This window comes from Eriocheir sinensis, chromosome 16, assembly GCF_024679095.1.
Source record: "Eriocheir sinensis breed Jianghai 21 chromosome 16, ASM2467909v1, whole genome shotgun sequence".
Taxonomy (NCBI): domain Eukaryota; kingdom Metazoa; phylum Arthropoda; class Malacostraca; order Decapoda; family Varunidae; genus Eriocheir; species Eriocheir sinensis.
The window spans coordinates 13747813-13765673 of record NC_066524.1 but is presented as its reverse complement, the minus strand read 5'-3'; the positions used below and the strand labels follow the sequence as shown (position 1 = coordinate 13765673).

Sequence of the window (17861 nt, the reverse complement as noted above, 5' to 3'; positions counted from 1 at the left end):
CCAGAGCGTTCCGAGGCTGGTGTGCGAGCCGAAGCTCTCACACCAGCTCAGCCACTTGGACTCCCTCTCCTCCCTGGCAACCTGTCGGGCGTGGTCCACTGCTTCGCGAAGTAGCTGTAGATTCTCCTGCGTGCGGTCCCTGCGAAAGCGCTTGCGGATGGTGTTGACTCGATGGTTCATCTCCTTGACTCGGGGGCTGCGGAACCATCCGTTCTTGGTAGGTGGTCTACGACCAGCTGCCTTCGGGATGGCTCTGTCGGCGGCGTCGGTCAAAGCTGCAGCAAGGTCGCGGTCGAAGCGGTCAATGTCATCAGGCTGGCTGTAGTGAAGCCACCACTTAGCCACCTCTCTACGAAAGGTGGCCCAGTTGGCCCTGTCCAGCCGCCACCTGCTCGGCCCGGCCTCCCTCGGCGGGAGGGGGACATCGAGCGTCGTCAGAATCGCAAAATGGTCGCTCGTCAAGGTCGGGTGTAGTCGCCAGTCTGCTCCGTCGGCCAACGCGGAAGAAACTAACGTGAGGTCCAGGGCGTTGCCCTGGACGTGTGTCGGCTCACCTGTGTTTAGCAGCACGGCGCCCTCAAGATCCTGGAGCAGCGTTGCCAGATGCTGCCCTGCAGCGTTGGCGATGCTCCTGGAACCCAGCACCTCGTGGTGGGCGTTGAAATCGCCTCCAACAAGGACGCTGGCCTCTCCGGCAAGAGTGAGGAGCTCAGTGAGGTCAAGCTCACGTCTCGGCTTGCTGTATACATTGTAGACTATGACCTCCGTCCCGTTAAGGAGGAGGGTGACGGCTTGGGTCTCGACACCTCGCCGCAGTCTATGGGGCGTTCGACCACCCTATGGGGATGGAGTTGCTGACCAAGATCAGGCAACCTCTACCCCAGTCTCGTCCCTGATCGGGAGATGGTGGGCCGTGTATCCGGGAAAGCGGAGGTGGCAATCCCCCCTAACCAGCGTTTCCTGTAGGAGGCAAACACTTACTTCATCCTCGATGAGAGCGGCCTGGAGCAGAGTCTTGTTGGCGCGGAGTCCTCGGATGTTCCACTGTAAGAACCTCAGGCCTGGGCGGCCCGGAGGTCCTCCAGCATTGGGTTCTCCTCGTCCACGGAGTTCGTCGTCGGTCGCGTCTTCCTCGGCGTCCCTGGCGTCAAGGTCAGTAGGTCGGTCTCTGCTCTCTTCAGGACAGCGTCCGTCGCCGAGGTGCGATGGGCGCCCAGGGCTTGTAGCAGGTCGCAGTGCATTCTTGCCATCACTGCTTGCAGGCGCACCATCAGGTCGTGCAGGTCGAAGGTCGGAGCGGTGGGGCGATAGGTGACGGTCGCTTTCCTGGTGGAGTCTGGGCTGATCCAAAACGTCTTCAGCAACCCAGCGTCTAGACGGCCGGGCGCGCTCATCCTCCTCGAACGGCTGAGTGGCGGGGCGGCCTCCGTCCCGGACGACGCACGCGTCTCCGCTCCGGCTGAGCTGAGGTGCTCTGTCTCTGTGGGCGTGGGCGGGAGTGGGTCCCTCCGCCGTGGTTGCTGGTCGTCTCTTCTTCTTGTTGCGGTTCCTCCTGCGGCGGGGTGCGCTCCCTGGCCGCAGTGGCTGCTGAGCGGGTAGCGGCGGATAGTCTTCCTCCGTCGGGGGCGGGGGCCGTGGTGGCGCCGTCATCTCCGTCTGGCCGTGGCCTCGCGGCTGGGGCACCGGTCCCCTCTCCGTGGTTGGAAGTCGCCGCCGCCGCTCCGCGCACCTCCGCGACCACGCTGGGTGGCTCCCGCCGCAGTTGCAGCATCTTGGCGGAGGCCGGCTGGCCTCCTCCCGTCTGGCTCCGATACACACGATGGAGTCGTGGTTGCCCGCGCACACCGCGCAGGTTAGCCGCGACCCGCGGCAGAGCCTGGCCACGTGGCCAAACTTCTGGCACTTGAAGCACCGCGTCGGCTCCTCTACGAAAGGCCGTACGCGGTACCTGCCGAGCCAGCCGAGTGACAAGTCCTTGGGAAGCGATTCCCGGTCCATGACCAGTTCCACGTTCCTCGTGGGTAGTCTCCGTCCTTCTCTCACGACATGGCAACGCCTGACGTGAGTCACTCCGCTGTCTGTTAGTTTCCTGATGTCCTCGGCATCGTACTCGAGGGGGTACCCCACAAGCACCCCCTTCACTCTCCTCGGTGCTTGATCCAGCCTCTGGAGGACAATGCCTCGAGGGCGACGAGCTACTACCTCCTCGAGAAACTCGGCCGCGGCCGCGTCCCTCGGAGTCAGGAGGAATGGCGTCGGGGTCTGGAGGTGCACAGCCGGCGCCGGGCGGCGCAGTGTCTCCAGGTGTCGCACCGCGAGGTAATCGCTGGTGCAGTCTCCCCTGTGCACTAGGCGGTACCGGGGGGGCCCCTCCGTGGGTCTCCTCCGATCCGCTTCCCGGGGGGCAGGAGCGACCTCCACGGCTCGTGTCTGCTGCCTCTTCCTCTGCTGGACGGTCTTCCTCTTCTCCTACGTCACGAACTCGGGGTCGGCGCTGGTAGACGATTGGTCTAGCTCTTGGTCCGAGGACTCCGGGTCCGAGAGCAGCGGTAGGTCGTCGTTCTCCAGGAACCGCTTCCTGGGTGGCTTGTGGTCCTCTGGGGACCGGTCGGCCTTCCTCTTGGGCGTGTCCAAGGAGACGGCCTCTAGGGGGGCGACGGCAGACATGTCTGTCAGACAGTGTCTGTCATCCACTACACTTTTCACTGAAACACACACCTAACAGTGCACGAGCACTCGAAGCCACACCCTGTGAGCGGGCACGGCAACAAACACTGCACTCAAGAGTCGCCTGAGTCTGAGACGCAGGCGAGCTGACGCACTGTACACAACACTGGGAGCGCGCTACACAGAGCACAACACGCTCAACTCTTTGCCCACACCCTGTGAATGGGCACGGCAAGAAAGCACACTACACAAGCGGCGCCTGATCCGGAGTCACAGGCTTGCTACCGCAACGTACACAACACCCGTGCGCAGAGCGCAACACACTCAACTCGGTGCCCTGCAAGAGAGCACCGCGGAGACACGCAAAACACTCGAAAACACTAATCACTAATCACTAATCACAAGCACTTAAGGTAACACGCGTAAGCACACGGAGCAGAAGCCCAAAAAAGGGCCCGCTAAAGCTGCACACAACAAACTCCACAAAGGGCAGGTACTCCTCAAGCTGGGTCAAGAGCTGGCTCTCCCAGCAGCAGCTCGATCGCTAGGAGGCGAGAGCTGTTGCTGGAGAAGGTCCGGGTGAGAAGTAGGTCCGCGCGCTGTGGAGGTCGGAGAGCAACTGTGCTAGGCAGCGTTGTTGTTGTTGTTGTTGTTGAAGGTTTACCCCCTAAAAAGGGGGAACGGGCCTTTGTCACAGTGGACGGCCCGTCGCAGAGGGGAACCCGCCGCGGGCGTGCGGCGGGTGGGGGAACCCTTCCGTCGCCGCCTCAGCCACGGGTATAAGCCGGGGGGCAGCGACGGAGGAACGGGCCCTCCGAGCTCTGGCTCAAGGAGCAGCCCGCTCGTATGGGCGAGCAATGCAAGCTCGTTGCGGGACGCCTCCGCCGCCGCCACAGCCACGGGTAACAGCCGGCGAGCAGCGACGGAGGCACGGGCTCTCTGGGCAGGCGCCCAGCAGACACCCGTAGCGGTGCACGGGCGAGCAGCCGACCGATCGACTTGACTGCCGCGGTGGGGCCCTAAGCGAGGATGACCAAGCGGGTCAACCACGCCGCAGCAGAAGGACCCCCCGGCCGCTCGCCCGAGGAGTGCTGGCGGTCCACTGCTAGGCAGCGTTCGTTCGTTCGTTCGTTCGTTTTAGGTTTACCCCCTAAAAAGGGGGAACGGGCCTTTGTCACTGTGGACGGCCCGTCGCAGAGGGGGACCCACCGCGGGCGTGCGGCGGGTGGGGGAGCCCTTCCGTCGCCGCCTCAGCCACGGGTATAAACCGGGGGGCAGCGACTTGACTGCCGCGGTGGGGCCCTAAGCGAGGATGACCAAGCGGGTCAACCACGCCGCAGCAGAAGGGCCCCCCGGCCGCTCGCCCGAGGAGTGCTGGCGGTCCACTGCTAGGCAGCGTCTTCTCTTTTCTTTTAGGTTTACCCCCTAAAAAGGGGGAACGGGCCTTTGTCACTGTGGACGGCCCGTCGCAGAGGGGAACCCGCCGCGGGCGTGCGGCGGGTGGGGGAGCCCTTCCGTCGCCGCCTCAGCCACGGGTATAAACCGGGGGGCAGCGACGGAGGAACGGGCCCTCCGAGCTCTGGCTCAGGAGCAGCCCGCTCGTGTGGGCGAGCAATGCAAGCTCGTTGCGGGAGCCTCCGCCGCCGCCACAGCCACGGGTAACAGCCGGCGAGCAGCGACGGAGGCACGGGCTCTCTGGGCAGGCGCCCAGCAGACACCCGTAGCGGTGCACGGGCGAGCAGCCGACCGATCGACTTGACTGCCGCGGTGGGGCCCTAAGCGAGGATGACCAAGCGGGTCAACCACGCCGCAGCAGAAGGACCCCCCGGCCGCTCGCCCGAGGAGTGCTGGCGGTCCACTGCTAGGCAGCGTTGCTTGCTTGCTTGCTTGCTTAAAGATTTACCCCCTAAAAAGGGGGAACGGGCCTTTGTCACTGTGGACGGCCCGTCGCAGAGGGGAACCCGCCGCGGGCGTGCGGCGGGTGGGGGAGCCCTTCCGTCGCCGCCTCAGCCACGGGTATAAACCGGGGGGCAGCGACGGAGGAACGGGCCCTCCGAGCTCTGGCTCAGGAGCAGCCCGCTCGTGTGGGCGAGCAATGCAAGCTCGTTGCGGGACGCCTCCGCCGCCGCCACAGCCACGGGTAACAGCCGGCGAGCAGCGACGGAGGCACGGGCTCTCTGGGCAGGCGCCCAGCAGACACCCGTAGCGGTGCACGGGCGAACTGGCTGGGTTGCCTTTATACCCCGCTGCCGCTTGTCGAGGTGCTTAGCCTCCCGCTACGGCGATGCTGATTGGCTGTCCCGCTTGCTGTCTCTCCCCTGCCGGTCGTAGTAGCCAGCTTCGCACTACGTCGACGCTGATTGGTTGGTTCAGTTGTTGTTTTTCTTCCGTCTTCTTGTGTAACCGTTTGACTGCTCTGTTTGTATCTTTTCATACTTGGTAATGCTTGGAGGTCTTCGGCTTGGATGTTCAACTTTGGATTCTGTTCTTTTATGTAGAGAGCTTCTAGTATATGTAGACGTCTTGCATCAGGGCATAGGTCTATGACTTCCGTGTTTTCTTCTAGGATATTTCTTGTTATAGCGATGTCATGCTCTTCACGTAGGTGATTTTTAGGGGCGCCTGAAGTTAAATGCATGGTCAATCGGCGAGAGAGCTTCGTTGTAGTCATGCCGATATAGGTTGTAGATAGGACTTCGCAGTTTCCTTGATTGCAGGTGAACCTATACACGACATGCGACTTCTGTTTAGCTTCTCTCTTGATGTCCGGGCTGTTCTTCCTCCTGAAGAACACCCTTACCACCGAGAACATACCAGCTACTGAAGAAGGGTCAAGAGACCCGAAATCCGGATCTAGCAAACATGGTTATAGCTACGGCGAAACCATCTCTTCTATAGAGAGAGAATTTAGGACAATAATTAGGTATAAAGAAAATACCTTAAAGAAAATCATAAATGCAGAACTTGCCATCACTTTCAACGAGATATGTCTTAGAGAAAATCTCCTGCCCATTTATACGCTTAATATATATATATATATATATATATATATATATATATTTATATATATATATATATATATATCTATATATATATATATATATATATATATATATATATATATATATATATATATATATATATATATATATATATATATATATATATATATATTGCCCCCACCACCTTGTGTGTTCTTGTCTCGTCGTCTGGATCCTTGCAGGTGTGGGGGAAGGGCACAGACACGAGGAATAACTGTAGGTCCTTTACTTGGAAAGTAAACAGAGGCAGAACAGAATGTATCCGTACAGAGGGGAGGCGCCCGGCTAACTGGCCGCTGGCGTGCCTCGGGCGGCGCGGAACTGAGTTGCCACTTAGGCACTAACTAAACGTACATTAACTGTCTCCTACACGTACATTGTAGACTTGACTATCCTACATCTCCCTCCCCCCTTCACGCTCACAGCACGCCGTGTCTTGAGCGTTTCTCTTGGCCTTGAGTCGGTCCGAGCGACGGGGCGTAGTGTGCTGAGGCGGTTCAGGGTCGGGCTGAGAGTCATCGGGAGGGGGCACTGTGGGGCGGAGGAAGCGGCGGTTCCTCCACCAGATACGACCGCTAGGCATCCTGATGAGGTAGTCACGAGATCTTCCGATGCCCATGACTGTGCCGACCCGGTCCCAGCGCTTCGTAGTCGGGTCCTGGACGCGGACTACATCCTCAAGAGCCAGCGGTGGGAGGGGTCGGGCGTGAGCGTCGTACCGAGCTGTGGCGTCTCGGAGACGGGAAGCAGCCCGACGGTCACAGCTTTCCGCCCTCTCCTGCCATTGTTTCTGGAAGGCCTTGGCGTGCGCGGGGACGCAGGAGCGGAGAGGGTGACCATATAAAGTCTGGGCTGGGGAGCGGCCGGTGTGGTTTGGGGTGTTTCTAAGTTCCAGGAGGCCCCTGTCGAATGCCTCGCAGTCCAAGTTTCCTGAGGGGGCCACCTTCTGGATGAGATGCTTGACTGATTTCACCGCGGATTCAGCGTGGCCATTGGACTGCGGGTAGTGAGGCGTCGACATGTCGTGGCGGACGCCCCAACGCTCCAGGAATGCAGCAAACTCCTGGCTGGCAAACTGCGGGCCACCGTCCGTGCGCAGACGAACTGGAACGCCCAGGTCACGGAAGAACTTCCGGAAGTGGCGGATGGTGGCAGCAGATGTCGTGTCTGAACCGCAAGACACCACCACAGGCCAACCAGACAGTCGGTCGGCAATCACCAGGAAAGACTTCCCCGCAGTAGAGAAGAAGTCGGCCGACACCGACTCGAAGGGCCTGGTGGGGTTGTCATCGCAGCGCAGGGGCTCTTGCTGCTGGCTGGGCTGCATCACTTGGCACGGCTCACAGGCACGGACCGTGTTCGCGATGTCTGCGTCGATACCGGGCCAATACACCGCCTGTCTCGCCCTGCGCTTCGTGGCCTCTGCTCCGCGGTGGCTGTCGTGGAGGCGGGCCAAGACGCGACGGCGTAGGGCAACAGGGACAACCACTCTAGCGCCGTACAAGACAAGACCTTCCTCACAGTAAAGGTCCTCCCGCAGCTTCCAAAACGGGCGCAGAGTGTTGGGGAGTGCGTAACGGTCTCGGGGGAAGCCTTCCCTCACGCACTGAAGAAGTTCCATGTAGATAGGGTCGTCACGGGCCGCGCGTCGAAGTTCCTCCAACGCCATGTCGCTGTCAGGGGTCGAATCCGAAGAGACAGGGACCTCTGTAGAGGCGAGAGACTCGACTGCCCGCAGGGTGACGATACTCTTGACGGAGAAGCTGGTCTCGGCGTCTAGTATGTTGTCCTCCTTCGTCGGGTTAGTCACAGGTGCACGGGACAGGGCGTCGGGGATGCAGAGTTCCTTGCCCGGACGCCACACTGCAGTGAAGAGGAACGCCGAGATCTTCTCCTTCAAGCGCTGCAATCTTGGGTTGTCAATAGCATCGAGCGAGTAACTGTTAAGGATGGGGACCAGTGGGCGATGATCTGTGATGAGATCGAAGTGCTGGAGGCCAGTAAGGTAGAACCGGCACTTCCCAATGGCCCACACTACAGCCAGCAACTCCAACTCAATGGTGGCGTAGCGTGTCTCGGTGTCGGTTAAGAAGCGTGAGCCACACTGGACGAGACGGAATTGTCCTCCACCGTGGTCTTGCAGGAGGGCATATCCCAGGCCGTACAGACGCGAGGCATCTGTCTGCAAGACGGTGGGCAGGGCAGGGTCGAAGTTAGCGAGGATTGGTGGACTGGACAAGGCCTCCTTGACTTTCTGAAAGGCCTGGTCATGATCTGCAGTCCATACGAAGGTCCTCTTGGGGCTCATCAAAGGGCGAAGGGGAGCAGCAGCGCTGGAGATGTCCGGTGTGAAGTCTGCTAGCTGATTTACCAAACCCATGAAGGATCGCAGGTCTGTCAAGTTGGCGGGCTTCGCGAAGTCCGTGATTGCGCGAACCTTCTCCGGATCTGCTGCAATGCCGTCGTGGGAGAGCCTGTAGCCGCAGAAGGAGACTGTCGAGGCGGCCAGAACAAACTTCTCGGCGTTCAAGGTGATGCCGTATGACCTGCACCTGGCCAGGACGTCATTGACTCGACGGAGGTGTGTGATGTAGTCCTCGTCGTACAGGAGGATATCGTCGACTACCTTAACGCACTGCATCACTCCCTGCAGCGCGAGGTCGCCTCGTCGACAGAAAGCATCCCCCGTGGCGGCGAAGCCCATGGGGCCGCGGAGGTAGCGGAAGCGACCGTAAGGAGTAATGAATGTCGTCAAGGGCTGGTCTTCCTCGGCCAAAGGGATCTGCCAGTATCCACACAAGGCATCCACCGTCGTGAAGAATTTCGTCTTGGGATCCACACTGCGTATCGCGGCGAACGGTGTAGGCGATGGGTGGGCCGGACGGGATACCTGACCGTTCAGTTTGGACAGGTCTGTGGTGATCCGGACACCTCCTCCAGGCTTCGCGACGACGACCATCGGGTGGCACCAGGGGGATGGGTCATCGCCTACTGGAGTGATGATGCCTTGCGATACCATGGAGTCCAGCTCAGCCTTCACCGGATCCCGATACGCGAGAGGAATCAGTGCGTTCTGCAGGTCATCCTTCCGCACCAACACGTCCGAGTACTCTCGTAGAAAGTACTCCTTGGCAGCCGTCGGGGACGTGGTGCACGAAAGTGGAAGTGGTGGAACTGCTTGAGGTGGAGTAGCTGCTACGTCAGGCTGCTCACAGTTCTGTGCACTCTCGTGGGACGTGGCATCCGTCGATTCCTTGATCCTGTTGACGGTGGTTCGAGAGCCCTTGATCTGCTCCGGGAAGTCCCTTGGCACGATGCCCAGGTTCCGACAGTGCTCCCAGGACAGCAGGGGTGTGCTCAGGGAACCTTGCACGTCGATCCACCCCGTGCATGACAGCGTGCCGTAGGTGAGCTCCGCTTGAAAGGAGCCCAAGGCTGCTGGCATCTCAGACCCGTCTGCGTTGTAGTACGTCAGTGAAGGGGGTGGCTCAAGGTCACGCTTGGAGAGGCCCAGAGTCTTGAGGTGCTGTGGACCTATCACCGTAGTGTCGGCTCCGGTGTCTGGTATCACCTCGATGCTCCTTGACATCCCACCGTGCGTGACGACAATACAGATGGTGGGAGAGGGGGTGGGCCTGTCACGTGTGGTTGACTGGACTCGTCTGACGTTGCCTCCCTGCCGCTTGCGAGTGCTAGGGTTCTCTGGAGGCGGTTCCGCTCGCACCACGTGGAAGGTAGAGCGGCTCTCCTTCCCTGTTTTTGAAGGCTTGGACTTCGAGGGTTGCTGGTTCGTGGGCTTCAGAGACTTGCAAAGCTTCTCGAAGTGGCCGTAGCGGCCACAAGCTTTGCACTGGACATTCCTTGCTGGGCATTTCTCCGTGTGCGTCCAGTGTCCCGTCTTTCCACATCCACGGCACGATGCCTCGGTAGCAGGGCATCCCTTGGAGCCGTGCTGCTGTTTCCCACAGTTGCTACAAGAAGAGGTAGACATGGGTGCGACTGGACGTGCTTCTGCCTTGGATTGGTGGGTCACCTTCTTCCCCTTCTTGTACTGGGAAACTGCTCGTGCTGCTGGTGGAGCCCGTATGGCAGAGGCTGCCGACCTGGTGGCTTCATAGGACCGGCACAACGTTGTGACGTCTTGAAGTGTGGAGGAGGAGTCGAGGGCGATGATCTTCTGTACCAGCTCCTCGTCCTGGACCCCGGTAAGGATGCCGTGCTTAATCCATGCTTCAACACACGCGTTGTTTTGGCCCTTGCAGACGTCAATTTCTTCTGAGAGGCTCTTCAGTCTAACGAAGAAATCTCCAAAGGACTCTCCTGTCGCCTGCTTGCAGCTGGTGAACGCCCGGCGTCGGAGTGCCTCATTGCTGGAGTCCCTGATGTGCCTTTGGAGGATATCGAGCACCTCGTCTACGGAAGAAGTGGAGTCTGGAGGTACCTGTAATGTGTGCTCCAGTACACTCTTGGTCTCCCGTGACAGACACATCCTTAACTGGATCAGCTGTTTGGGTTGGGGCATGCTGGGCAAGTCCACCATCGTCGCGTAGTCCGTCCACCGTTGTCTCCACTCCTTGAAGGTCTGGTACGTAACGTCAGTGGAGAGGGTGGGCGGGGGGTGAGCAGCTGCCTTGGGCGCTGACGGGGCTGCTGTGGAGCCAGGCGGCGCACCTTCCGTGGTGACGCCCGTCTGTTCCCCTGCCGAAGAGGTGGGGAGGTTTTGTGGGCCGACTAGTCTCGTTAACAGAGCCTCCCATCGCGCAGCGTCCTCCCGTCGTTGTTCTTCCCTCTCGGCCTTGACAGCAGCCTCCTCCGCGATACGGCGAGCTGCTTCTTGTTCGCGCTCGGCCCGGGCCGCTTCATCTCTCTCCCTCATCCACATGAGAAGGGTGTGGAAATCCGTCTGTGGAGGTTGAGATGAAGCATCGTGTTGCAGCTTGGGTGGGTGTGAGTCTGTCGCCGACGCGTCTCCTGTGGCTGCAGGTGAAGGTGGAGTGTCCTTCTTCGAGTGTTTTCCACCACGCGTCATGTTGTCACCCAAAAGTTAGTGCAGTTGTGTGTGTGCAGGTAATATTTAGTGCGCATGTGGTGGCAACATCGTGTGTGGCGGTGGAGTGCAGCAGGGGTAGAGGGGATGGCAGCGGCTGCGGTGTGCGGCAGCGGCAGCGCGGGCGACAGCGACAGTGTTGCCAGATCTACCGATAAATCGGTAGATCTACTGGATATTTGATGGATCTACCGATCTACCGACCGATTTCGAAAATAAGGTCAAATCTACTGGATTTTCGATAAAACCTACCGAGAAACCTACCGATATTCAGTTTCATGAGAGAGAGAGGTTTTATTTATTTATTTATTTGTTATTTTATTGTTATTATTATATATATATATATATATATATATATATATATATATATATATATATATATATATATATATATATATATATATATATATTTTGGGGGCAAACCAGAGAGAGATATGGGGTCGGTGGGAGACGGTGGCTAACCGGACGACGAACGTACGTGTCTTGTTCGTGTATCGGCACTCAGCTGACGGACAACAACAAACGAGACTGGCGTGAGTGGCGTCACTGGCTCGGCCCTAGTCAGTAACTAAGTATACATATATATGTTTCAAGTGTCTGTACTCTGTAGGCTGCAGCCTCCGTACTGGTCTCAAACACCTAAGCTTACACCCACGCACCTGTAAGTCTTTAGATAATATATCCATGCTGTTTAGAAGTTCAAATTTGTGTTAATTTATTTAAAAAGGGCCTCACATATTAGCGGGCTGCATCGTTTGTGAAGGGAGATGGGTGGTGTGTATTAGTTTACGAGTGTAGCTACCGTTTGTGCACCTGCCTGTACCTCTTTTTGTAGGTATCGAACACATCAGACCAAACTGCGAGGCCGCGGCGTGTCAAAGTATGGAATCTTCGGGCTGCAGCTTTTTCTGAAGGGAGGTGGGTGGTGTGAGTTTAATAGTGTATACCTTCGTGTGACGTTCATAATTTAAATGTCCTCGTGTCATAGCTTCAACATTTGGGCATCTCTACGTCTTATCTATATGTGTATTACTATTTGTGCATCTGTGCAGTACTTTGTTCGACAGGACTAGAATATCGGAAAATACCGTATGTAGTTTACGCACACCACTTTTCCTATTTCCCTTTCCAAAGCCTACAAACCTGGGGACGTGGGGGAATGCGGGGTTTTTAAATACACCATATTTGGCAAGATAAGAAAAGCTACGGCGAAAATCCCGTTTCAAGAAAGTTCCTTCAAATGGCGTAATTTTCTGTGGCAACCTGCTGAAACTTATTGGGAGGGCTTCGGCCTGTACCCCCCTTTATATATCGAGGTGGGATTCGCCCTCCCTCTACTTAACCTAATCAAACTTAGCTTAACCAACCCTTGGTAATCCCACCTTGTCTCATGTACAATACTCAATGCTAAAACCAACGCCTAACGGGAGAGGGGGGCTTTTCGCCTCTCGAACCCCTCTACCAAACCTAACCCAACCCTATCTGACCTCACCTAACCTAACGACCGCGTCCAGCTGTGTACGGTACTGTTATTTGATATTTTGCCTTATAGAGGAAATAAAAACATCGCCAGCGGAAAAAGAAGAAAAATAATATTGAAAACAAAAGTCAGGCACAGAAAGTAAACTAGGCCTACGTATTAACCAGAATATCTTTTGTAGGAGTCGGACACAAGACCAGACTGCAATTGAGGTATATCAAGTATGGAACCTTCTGATTGGGAGCATGCAGAAAAAATGGATGGGTCGAAGGACAAAAACGTTGAGTCGCGAGGGAGACGTGATCAGTCAGCAGCAGGTAGGCCTACTGCATCTACCTTCAGCAAAGTAGGTGAAACTCCAAAGAAAAAGATAAAATATGCTCAGAAATATCACCATGAATGGGAATCTGAACCAGAATTCAAGGGATGGCTTAACCTGCAAATGCAATCACAGAGTCCACAAATTCACAAGCTATATAAATCAGTGTTGCAGGCCTTTAGATCCTTGCTTGATTGCTATCTTAAAGATGATTACCTGAGAAAAACTCCACTAAGCAGTATAGAATTTAAGGATCCTAGTAATTTCAAAGACCTCTCCTCAATCTATCTGGGAGCTAAGGTAGCCATGACACTCCATCAAGGGCAAAACCTCCCCCCTCCAGATGTGCAAACATTTCGGCAAAGATGTCAAGTATTTCTTGTAGAAGCAGCAACTCAAATATGCAAAAGTTTTCCATTTGCAGAAGATACTTTCCAGCATCTGGAAGTATTAGATCCTGACGTGGTAAGAAGTAAGTCAGTGGATTCACTTGCTGCTTTAATGAGCTCATTTCCAAGCCTTGTTCCCAGTCAGGCAGTTCAAGCTATGGATTCAGAATGGCGGCTGTTAAGGAACAGTGACATACTGTGTACTAGGAGTGACGCAAGCGTAACTGAGTTTTGGGTAAGAGTACAAAACGTAAAACTAGGAGATGGAAGTCAATGTATCCACATTTAGCTTCCTTCATGCTGAGGTTGCTCTGTTTGCCTCACTCAAGTGCTAGCGTTGAAAGAACGTTTTCAGCCATAAACCGCATGAAGACTACACTGAGAAATAGACTCTCCACAAGAACACTCACTGGTTTGCTACACACTAAGAGACTTCTATCTAATGCCAATTGTCATAGTTTTAAAATAACAGAAGGACTAAGACAAGGGTTGAATAGTGATATGTACAAAAAATCTTGTATTGATCATAAAGCCACGGAAGATGATGGTGCCAGTGATGAGGATTAAATGTTTTGCTTCCTAACTAATTATTCTGGGGATGCAGAAAAGCAAATTGCACGTTAAGGCTGGCAGAATCCGGCCGCCTCACCTTGCATTTTAATTTTTTTAAACACCAAAGGAGTCTAAAACTCCTCGAAATTTCGCCAATAAGTGGATGTCCATTTATTGGAGAAAGGTCGAGGAGTTGTGACTTCTATGGTGTTTAAAAAATAATCTGCAGAGTGGGGCGACCGTATCTTGGCACCCATAACGTGCAAATTGTTTTCTGCATCCCCGCTCTGGAATCAAATGATTGCATACTGTTTGTGGCTTCAATGTATGTTTAATACTTAAAATATAATGCTATTTATTTACATTTTGGGACCTTTGGAATGTAATTTTTGTTCATTTCTTTCAGATACTACTTTTCAGTTTTCATGCTTGGCAAAGTTTAATCCATTTCTTTTATGCATTGGAACTAGATCAGTGTTCCTGTTTTGGTATCTTTGTAATTTGAGTACCGGAAGAGATTAAAGCTAGAAATTGTTTGCGGAATAGCCAGCAAGTTTTAGGTCTATAGTTGTATATTCTTTTACAACAATAAACCTTTAATATAAAAAAATAACTTTGTAACCAAAGAAGAGATGAGATTAATATACATTATTTGAATTAGATCTGCCTTTGGTAAATAATATGAAATACATTTTACCTAACGTAAATGTACCTAACGTTTAGGTGATCTAAATACACCCACAGAAGTCACACACACACACACACACACACACACACACACACACACACACACATATATATATATATATATATATATATATATATATATATATATATATATATATATATATATATATATATATATATATATATATATATATATATTTTTTTTTTTTTTTCTTTTTTTCCAAGTGCCATAAGAACTATATTAAAGAAAATCTACCGGAGAGCTTTGCCAATCTACTGATTTTTTTTAGTAAAATCTACTGGGAATTCATCAATCCCATCTGGCAACACTGGACAGTGTCTGCCCAGACTCCGTGGTGAGCAAGGGTATGCAACACCGCGCTCCGAACTGCCCGGTACGGTCAAACTTTACCCCTCCTTGGTGTGTGATCAGCCGTCCCCAAACTACCCCACTACACTGTACACACCACAGCACTGCACGCAACACTGAGTCACCGCACTGATGGCCAGTGTTGCCAACTCAAAATTTACAAATCCGCTAGGATGGCATGAAAAATCCGCCAGATTATAGGTGAAACCATAAAAATTTGCCGCTAGATTGGAGTTAAAAATCCGCCAGTTACTCCTGTCAATTTTAAGATTTTTCCCTTTAGATTTCAAACAAAACCTCTAGATTTAGCGGGAAAACCGCTAATTTGGCAACACTGCTGATGGCGTAGTAGGCAGGGTTGCCAGATGGCCGATTTTCCGGCCAAATTAGTTAAATTTGACCGTGAACAGTGTTGTTTGGCCGTAGAGATCGGGGATTTTTACGGCCAAATTATTTGGCCGATTTTTGGTCGTTGTTTGGCTGAAATGCAGAAAAATAGCTGCTAAAAAATTCGTATCTTCCTCGACGTTGGGATGTTGACAGGCCTCCTGTCCGTCGCCATGGTAACCATACAGAAACCAAACCTGTACGGGTAGTCGGGTACCGCGGTACATGAAAGAGACACGTCACACACTTCCTTTAGTCTCCCTTCCCCGCTTCCGCCGTTCGAGTGTCGTGATAAGCAAGTGATTTTTTTTTTCTTTTGTAGACACATACCTTATTTGGAACGTCAACCATGGCCTCTGTGAAATCGTCGTGGAAAGAACGTTATGACAGTGGGAGAAAGTATAATCCTTCATGGGAAGAAAAGTTTGTATGGGTTACGAGGACAAGTGATGGGAGTGAGAATGCATTCTGCAAACTTTGTAAAACTACCCTTGCTCCCAGGGCCAGTCGTTTGGCAGAGCACGAAAAAAGCAAAGGACATGCAAGTAGAGTGAAAGCTGCGTCAGGTAGCAGGGGTCTGCGAGAAATGTTCTCTCCACAAGAGCGAAAAGAAGAGGAGAAGAAGCGAGTTGAACTAGAATTAGCTGTGGCTATTTCTTGCCATTGCAGTATGGCAAATGTTGACCATATTGGTGAGATAATCAGAAGAAATGGAAGAGGAAGTGAACTACAAAATATTCAGCTCCATCGTACCAAGTGTACTAAGCTTATTTCTAGAGTTGTCTCTCCCGCCTTGCTGGATGAGTTGAAAGAGGATGTGAAGGGTAAGAAATTCTCTGTCCTTGTTGATGAGGCAACAGATTTGGCAGTAAACAAGCATGTATGTGTTGTAATTAGATATTTCAGTGAGTCAAGATGCAAAATTGCCACAGAGTTTGTAGGGTTGGTGCCAGTTGTTGGTGCTACAGGCAATGATATATTCTTAGCACTGAACACTCTGCTTGAAAAGATCGGATTAACGCTGTCTGACTGTGTTGGATTTGCAAGTGATGGCGCGTCTTCAATGACAGGAGAACACAACTCTGTGTGGTCCAGAGTGAGACAGCAGTCACCATATTGTCAGCTAAATAAGTGTGTCTGCCACTCACTATCCCTTTGCGTGGAAAAGGCATTTGATAAGCTTCCATCTAGTCTTGGATATCTTCTGCATGAAATCCCTAAGTGGTTTAGCAAGAGCATAATCCGCAGAGAGAAGTACAAGGAACTTTTCCTTGTTATGGATCCCAATGAAGAGAGAAAGGGAACTCCTCTTCCTTTTCAAAAGCTTTCAAATACACGTTGGCTTGTAAGAGGAAAGGTTCTCTACAATCTTTTAGTAAACTGGGAAGAGCTGCAAGCTTATTTTGCTGTTGCATTGCCTGTAGCAGATGCCTCTTGTCGCTATAAGGCACGAGAAATCTTGAACATGCTCAAAGACCCTCTTAATAAGCTCTACTTTCACTTTGTCACACCAGTTGTCTCAGAATTCGAGAGGGTTAATGCACACTTCCAAACAACTGATGGTGACCCACAAGAACTGCTCAGAGAATTGGTTCTACATCACAAGAGCTTGCAAGACAGAGTTGTCGACAGAATGGGTAAAGCACTACCACAACACAAGGTGGACTATGGTGCTAAATTCACACAGGAGTTGGATGCCTTCTTAAGCAGTCAGAAATATTCTGCTGAAGCTGTTCGTAAGGTAAATGAACTCAAAGAAAGATGCTCAAATCTTTTGCTAGAAGCTTTGACTCAGGTCGAGAAAAGACTACCAGTGGCCAAGTGACAAGAGGAGACAGAAGCTACGTGGAGGACGCCGTGACTGGAGTGGCATGCGGACTGTGGACTCAGCGCGTCGAGAACCACTGAGTCCACAGTCCGTATGCCACTCCAGTCACGGCGTCCTCCACGTAGCTTCTGTCTCCTCTTGTCACTTCCACACGATCCACTGCGCCATGTGTGTTCTTGTCTCGTCGTCTGGATCCTTGCAGGTGTGGGGGAAGGGCACAGACACGAGGAATAACTGTAGGTCCTTTACTTGAAAAGTAAACAGAGGCAAAACAGAAGGTATCCGTACAGAGGGGAGGCGCCCGGCTAACACTGGCGTGCCTCGGGCTCGGCAGGGTTTCCACAGCCAAATAAATCTTTACCCTGGAATTTTGTGAAATTTACCCTAAATAGCCATATTTTACCCTAAATCTCTCTCTCTCTCTCTCTCTCTCTCTCTCTCTCTCTCTCTCTCTCTCTCTCTCTCTCTCTCTCTCTCTCTCTCTCTCTCTCTCTCTCTCTCTCTCTCTCTATATATATATATATATATATATATATATATATATATATATATATATATATATATATATATATATGTGTGTGTGTGTGTGTGTGTGTGTGTGTTATTGTGGTTAATAAGTAAAAGTAAGTGGATTTGTTACAACACACATAGGCAACTTTCCTACTCTTTACTTGTAAGGGAATTTTTTTTTCTATTTCGTTATATATATATATATATATATATATATATATATATATATATATATATATATATATATATATATATATATATATATATATATATATATATATATATATATATATATATATATATATATATATATATATATATATATATATATATATATATATATATATATATAATGCTTTTCAATAACATGTATGCCTATTGGTAAATTTCTAGAAGAGATTAATGTTTATATTTGACTGTGTATGAGCAAATACAGCAAATATGCTCATAATACAAATATTTTTTTTTTCAAGATGCTCAAATACAAATAAAATACAAATATTAATTTACTCATTTTACTTTCATCTACTTATATACGGTAGCTCTTTCACTTCCTTCTTCCATACCTTGAATACACATCTCCT

At 52.1% G+C, this 17861-nt stretch overlaps 2 protein-coding genes across 2 annotated transcripts in view; both read right to left on the bottom strand.

The window, feature by feature from the left end:
* The window catches only part of LOC126999324 (uncharacterized), a 38461-nt gene that overhangs the window by 18555 nt on the left and 2045 nt on the right, over positions 1 to 17861 (bottom strand). The gene's annotated exons all lie outside the window — the stretch shown is intronic.
* On the bottom strand, positions 5859 to 11040 carry LOC126999322 (uncharacterized). The gene has a single exon (XM_050861779.1). The coding sequence runs from the start codon at positions 10735 to 10737 to the stop codon at positions 6103 to 6105; it is 4635 nt and encodes a 1544-aa protein (XP_050717736.1). The 5' UTR covers positions 10738 to 11040; the 3' UTR covers positions 5859 to 6102.

Bases quoted from the DNA above. Each gene is read 5' to 3' on its own strand.
- LOC126999322 (XM_050861779.1), bottom strand. From the start codon at position 10,737: ATGACGCGTGGTGGAAAACACTCGAAGAAGGACACTCCACCTTCACCT.